This window comes from Rhagoletis zephyria, unplaced genomic scaffold (genome assembly GCF_001687245.7).
Source record: "Rhagoletis zephyria isolate East Lansing unplaced genomic scaffold, Rhagoletis_zephyria_1.1 Rzeph_scaffold_01997, whole genome shotgun sequence".
Taxonomy (NCBI): Eukaryota; Metazoa; Arthropoda; class Insecta; order Diptera; family Tephritidae; genus Rhagoletis; species Rhagoletis zephyria.
The window spans coordinates 69,863-76,891 of NW_016159081.1; the positions used below are offsets into that span (position 1 = coordinate 69,863).

Below are 7,029 nucleotides of genomic sequence, written 5' to 3' on the forward strand. Positions count from 1 at the left end.
AAGCTGTTGCATATAATCTTTCTTCATAAATATATGTTGTTTAGCGTAATAGATGAATTAAAATCAATGTTATAAAATAAAGTGCAAAGCATATTATTGCGTGTTATTATTCAACTGAGTTATATATATATATGTGTATGATATTTACGAGTGTGCGAACGCCTTTCTGCGTAGGCGGCCTTGGGCCGCGTTTAGGGATTATCACCCTCACAAAGTATAATTCTCTTTCTGTTTTGCGAAGAAAAGGGGCTGAACATCTTTTGCAGAGAACACCTTTCTGCGTAGGCGGCCTTGGGCCGCGTTTAGGGATTATCACCCTCACAAAGTATAATTCTCTTTCTGTTTTGCGAAGACAAGGGGCTGAACACCTTTTGCAGAGAACACCTTTCTGCGTAGGCGGCCTTCGGCCACAATTAGGGATTATAACCTCACAAAGTAGAATTATCTTTCTGCTTTGCGAAGACAAGGGACTGAACACCTTTTGCAGAGAACACCTTCCCGCGTAGGCGGCCTTCGGCCGCAATTAGGGATTATAACCCTCACAAAGTAGAATTCTCTTTCTGTTTTGCGAAGACAAGGGGCTGAACACCTTTTGCAGAGAACACCTTCCCGCGTAGGCGGCCTTCGGCCGCAATTAGGGATTATAACCCTCACAAAGTAGAATTCTCTTTCTGTTTTGCGAAGACAAGGGGCTGAACACCTTTTGCAGAGAACACCTCTCGGCGTTATTTTTGTTTATGTTATTTTTGGTTGTGTTATTTTTGTTTGTGTTATTTTTGTTTGTGTTATTTTTGTTTGTGTTATTTTTGTCAGTGTTATTTTTATTTGTGTTATTTTCTAGTGTTATTTTTGTTTGTGTTGTGGTGACGTGTTACCGGTCGTCACTGTCTGTTGTTAACCCGCACAGCGGTCGAGAATTTAGGCACGACTCAATTCTTGCCAGTACTGTGGATAGTTCTTCAAATGTGAGCGGTGTACCATTGCAAATACGTTTCAAATGAAGTTTTAGTGCCTTTACATTTGCTTCCCATAATCCCCTAAAATTTGGCGAATGTGGCGGGTTAAAATGCCACTGGATGCCCTTGTTAGCCAAAAATGGTACGATATCACTTTGAAGTGACTCACGAAATTTTTGTGCTTGTATTTTATGTACCTTGTCAGTACCCATAAAGTTTGTGCCGCAATCGCTATACATATCATGACAAAGACCGCGGCGACCAATAAAATGCACTAAAAATCATAAGTTGACATACCAGAAACGGCTTCGAGACGCACAGCTTTAGTTCCTAAACAAATAAGAATGGCAATGTAGCCTTTGTATGTGGTATGCCCGCGATAACGTGATGCTTTGAGTTCAATGGCTCCTGTGTAATCAACACCCGTAGCCGAAAATGGACGAACGTTTGTTGTAACTCTTGGTTCTGGTAAATCTCCCATTAGCTGTGTCGAACATTGCGGTCTTTGACGGAAACAGACGATGCATTTTTTAATTCTAGCTGCGATTGTTTTGCGAACATGAATTATCCAAAAGCGTTTGCGAAGAAATGCTGAGGTAAGTTGAATTCCCCCATGGAGTGTTGATTGATGAGCAAAATCAATTAGTAGCTGCGTAAAACGATGATTTTTCGGTATAATGATCGGATGCTTTTCACGGTAAGGAATTTTCGCGTGCTGTAAACGACCTCGCACCCGAATAATCTTGTTATCGTCTAGAAACGGAGTTAAGCTGATAAGATCACTTTTACTTGACACTNGTTTGTGTTATTTTTGTTTGTGTTATTTTTGTTTGTGTTATTTTTGTCAGTGTTATTTTTATTTGTGTTATTTTCTAGTGTTATTTTTGTTTGTGTTGTGGTGACGTGTTACCGGTCGTCACTGTCTGTTGTTAACCCGCACAGCGGTCGAGAATTTAGGCACGACTCAATTCTTGCCAGTACTGTGGATAGTTCTTCAAATGTGAGCGGTGTACCATTGCAAATACGTTTCAAATGAAGTTTTAGTGCCTTTACATTTGCTTCCCATAATCCCCTAAAATTTGGCGAATGTGGCGGGTTAAAATGCCACTGGATGCCCTTGTTAGCCAAAAATGGTACGATATCACTTTGAAGTGACTCACGAAATTTTTGTGCTTGTATTTTATGTACCTTGTCAGTACCCATAAAGTTTGTGCCGCAATCGCTATACATATCATGACAAAGACCGCGGCGACCAATAAAATGCACTAAAAATCATAAGTTGACATACCAGAAACGGCTTCGAGACGCACAGCTTTAGTTCCTAAACAAATAAGAATGGCAATGTAGCCTTTGTATGTGGTATGCCCGCGATAACGTGATGCTTTGAGTTCAATGGCTCCTGTGTAATCAACACCCGTAGCCGAAAATGGACGAACGTTTGTTGTAACTCTTGGTTCTGGTAAATCTCCCATTAGCTGTGTCGAACATTGCGGTCTTTGACGGAAACAGACGATGCATTTTTTAATTCTAGCTGCGATTGTTTTGCGAACATGAATTATCCAAAAGCGTTTGCGAAGAAATGCTGAGGTAAGTTGAATTCCCCCATGGAGTGTTGATTGATGAGCAAAATCAATTAGTAGCTGCGTAAAACGATGATTTTTCGGTATAATGATCGGATGCTTTTCACGGTAAGGAATTTTCGCGTGCTGTAAACGACCTCGCACCCGAATAATCTTGTTATCGTCTAGAAACGGAGTTAAGCTGATAAGATCACTTTTACTTGACACTATTTCGTGTCTTGAAAGCGCCTTAAGCTCGGCGTAAAAACATTGTTTCTGAATAATCCGAACTAAACAAATGAGACTGTCGTGTAACTCGGCAGCTGTTAGTGAACCTAATCGACGATTTTTTTTGGGAATTTGTAAGATTGTGCTTAACTCGCCTTAATATTGCAGTGATGCGTACCAAACGAGTATAAGACGAGTATCGATCGAACAAAGGCAGCAACGTTGACTAATTGTTCGAGGTTTTCTTCCTCTACAAAGGTCCAATCCGAAACAGGCCATTTGTCTTTAGATTTGCACAACCAAGTCGGGCCATGCCAATACAAATCGCAATCTATAAGTTGAGCTGGTGTTAAACCTCTTGATGAGTAATCAGCAGGGTTTTCATGTGTCGAAACGTGATGCCATTGCTTGAAGTGTGATTCGGTATGAATGAGTCCAATACGATTAGCGACGAAAACAGGCCAGCGATTGATATCACCTCTTATCCAGGACAAAACCATTGTAGCATCCGTCCAATAATAGACCTTTATTTGGTTTCCGGGGATATTTATGTGTTTTAGTACCCATTTGACCAGTTTGATGTTTAACACTGCTGCACAGAGTTCGATACGAGGAATGCATATTGGTGGTTTTGGTGTTACCTTGCTTTTGCCTGTGATAATGTTAGTATGATAATTATCCTGTTCATCTTTAACGCGAAGATATATGTCGGATGCGTAAGCTTGTGTGGAACCATCACTGAATGCATGAATTTCGACGAATTCGATTGTGGACGGTAAATATTTCAACCAGCGCGGAATTTGAATTTCCTTAATAACTTGTAGATCGAATTCAATTTGTTTCCATTCATTGAGCAAGCCCTCTGCAAGAGGATCGTCCCAATCTAAGTTGAACTACCACAAATGTTTCAGAAATATCTTCACATTGACGATAACGGGATTAATCAAGCCTAAAGGATCAAATAGTCTCGATATTGCCGGAAGCACGGTACGATTTGTAACGGATTTATGGTTGACACTGATATCAAAATTGAGCTTATAACGAAAACTGTCGCTATTTGGCTGCCAACGCATGCCTAATGTTTTCATTGTTTCATCACTGTTTAACTCGAGAGCAGTCGAACTACAATGTTGGTCTGGGGGAATTAATTTGAGTAATTCCGTCGAATTGCTAGCCCACTTGTGAAGTTTCATGCCGGCTGAAGCTAAGGCTGCTTGTGTTTGATTCCGAATTTCAATAGTTTGTTCCACAGTTTCATTTCTTGTGTAAACATCATCGACGTAAGTCTCTCTCATTAACACTGGTTCGGCCAACGGATAACGCTGACGTTCATCGCGCGCTAACCGATGTATAGTTTCGTTTGCCAAGTATGGTGCTGACGCGGTGCCGAATGTTACCGTTGTAAGTTTATATTCTGTAATTTGACCATCTGGGTTGCGCCAAATAATTCGTTGGTATTCAGAATCTTCTTCATGCATATCGATACAACAGAACTTTTTTTCGATGTCCGCAGTGATGACGTAAACATGTAGACGCCAGTTCAATAAAACTGCTAGCAAATCGTTTAGGAGTCGTGGACCAGTGTAAAGAATGTTATTTAATGATTTACCATTGGAAGATTTGGCTGAAGCATCATAAACAACGCGACACTTTGTTGTCAGGCTATCTTCCTTAATCACGTCATGATGAGGCAATGTGCAACATGAATACGATGGTTGATAGTTGTGGAACTGCAAATATTGTTCTTCGGTAGTTGTGACATGCTTAATTTGATTGAGATCGAAATACTCTTTAATTGTTGCATTGTATTGATCTCGGATGTTGGGATTGTTGTTGAATTTACGCTCAAGTGAATAAAAACGATTAAGTGCTGCTTGGCGTGTCTTTCCTAACGCCAAATTAGGATCAAAACGCGTTTTCAATGGCAGACGTACTAAATATTTGCCATTTGGCTTACGAACTGTAGTGTTTTGGTAGTAGTTTTGACACCATATCTCCTCAGGTGTATATTGTTCCTCCATTGGAATACTTTCAAGAGCGTAAAACTGCTTAACAAACGCATCCAAATTTTTCAATGAAATGTGAGAACAATTTGTTATGATGTCTGATGTTTCCGGTTTTGAAATTGATATTGCTTTACCCGATACAATCCAGCCGAAAGCTATTTGTTGTGCAATGGGTTCATCGCTTTGACCCTTTCGTAGACCCTCCATGATTAAATCCGAAAATAGGTCTGATCCGATAAGTAAATCGATAGGTGCTGATCGATAAAATTCGGGATCAGGCAATTCAAGATCACGTAAGTGAGGCCAATCATGATAGTTGATAGTTTTGACTGGTAAATCTTCGGTAACATTTTTAACGATTGAAGCTATCACGTCGAGTTGGAAATTTTCATCGATTCGCGACTGAATTGAAAATTGAGTGATGAATTTTCCCGATGTGCATTGACCATTTGTTAGTTTGATATCAGTTCTGATAGGCCAGCGTCTCAACTTAAGTGTTTGGGCAGCACGCTCGCTAACTAGAGCTCCGGAGGAGCCTTGATCGATGAAGGTACGCAATAAAATGACAGAGCTGTCAGCACACTTAACTTTGACTACCGCTGTGGGTAAAAGTACATTGGTTTTCGAAGTGAACTTGGTTACGTTCGACAGTAATGGGACAATTTTCGAGCGAATGCGATTAGCACTGATGGTACGATTAGTTGATAAGGACGTAGGCGATGTCGCCGCTTCGCGGGCAAATGATGATGAATTGTTTATGGGTGGAGGAAAATGCAATAATGTGTGGTGTCGTTTACCACATTGTTGGCAGTTCCGATTACTTGGGCATGTAGAAATCAAATGTGTAGAACTAAGACAATTGACGCAAAGCTTGTTGTTATCAACGATAGTTTTGCGCTCGAAACAATCCATTGCTAAAAATTTCGGACAACGTCGAATGATGTGCGCTTCTTTACACGCGGTACAATTAATGTGTTTACTGTCGATCGAACTTGTAGTATAGTTCACCCTTGTCTCCCGACGAAAATTAGGTTTAAGGTTTGATTGTGATTTTGAACTCGACCTTTGGTGGACAGAAAAAGCCACTTTTGAGTCACTATAGCTCGATTTTAATTCAATTGCCTCGAGCGTACGATAACGAACTTCTATGAAGTCACAAAATTGTTTAAATGTTGGAATATCCTTTGAATTTCCCAAATCTTGTTCCCAGAAGTGATGTCTTTCACGAGGTAGTCTACTTATAAGAAAATGTACAAAAACTTGATCGCATTCATCAACCTTGATACCTAAATTGCGTAATGCACTGAGGCACGAACGTGATGTGTCGATTAAGTTTTTCAACCTTGTTGAATTCTCCTTGGCCACATTCGGTTGAGATAAAAACAATTGCATACAATGAGTAAACAAAACTCTAGAATTATTGTAACGACCTACCAACGTTTGCCATGTTACGTTGTAATTATTAACAACTTCATAATATCATCATCGAGACCATCAGGCCAAGCTAGGCGAAGATAATTAAATTTCTCGATATTAGAAATTTGAATGTTATTAGGAATTAGACGGAGATAAGCATCATAAAAGGCAGGCCAGTTGGTGTAGCTACCACTAAAGCTTGGCACTGTTAATTTCGGTAATCGAACAGCCGGTGCAATTGTTTCGTTTCTTGCCAGTGTTTGATTATTTGCTGCGCTTGGGTCTGCCATAGAATAATGTCATTGGATATTTGATTTTGAATGCTTCAACGATTTCACTTCGAGCCGATAAATACAATTCCTCGAAATTCCTCAGTATAGTAGGAGTGATCGGTCTCGAGTTCCGACCGAAGTAGTTGAGCGTGATTTTTCTCAAATTTGTGGTAGCAATGCGTCAATGTTTCGATTCTGGTTTCAAAGTATGTAATAGTTTTTCGCGCTTCAGGGTCCTTTTTGAAGTTTTTTAGCGCCGTGTTGACTTGACGATATAAATCCAATTGCAATGTATAGATGTCCAACGGTGAAGTTTCGGAATTCATTTTGCTGTAAACCAAGCACTCAAGACAACAATAAGTACACACTCACCTCGTTTTCTCAAACGTTCGCTGTGATCCGAGTAATTGTGGTGTTGATTTTGTGTCCAAAGCAGAGGTCACTTGAAAGTCAATCTGCGATGTTCTTCGATGATATTGCAGCGCCAACTGTTCTTTATGTGCTGCCTACTGCGATTACGGTAAACGAGCCAACGATGATAATTTGTTGGTCGAAATTTGCGAGACAGAGCAGTGGAATCCAATGTGAAAGC

At 40.2% G+C, this 7,029-nt stretch overlaps 1 protein-coding gene across 1 annotated transcript; it reads right to left on the bottom strand.

Moving 5' to 3' along the window:
* Positions 1 to 3,636: 3,636 nt before the first annotated feature.
* LOC108365775 (uncharacterized) lies at positions 3,637 to 5,661 on the bottom strand. Its single transcript, XM_017619921.1, has one exon. It carries the CDS (start codon positions 5,659 to 5,661, stop codon positions 3,637 to 3,639), a length of 2,025 nt encoding a protein of 674 aa, XP_017475410.1.
* Between the last annotated feature and the right edge of the window lie 1,368 nt (positions 5,662 to 7,029).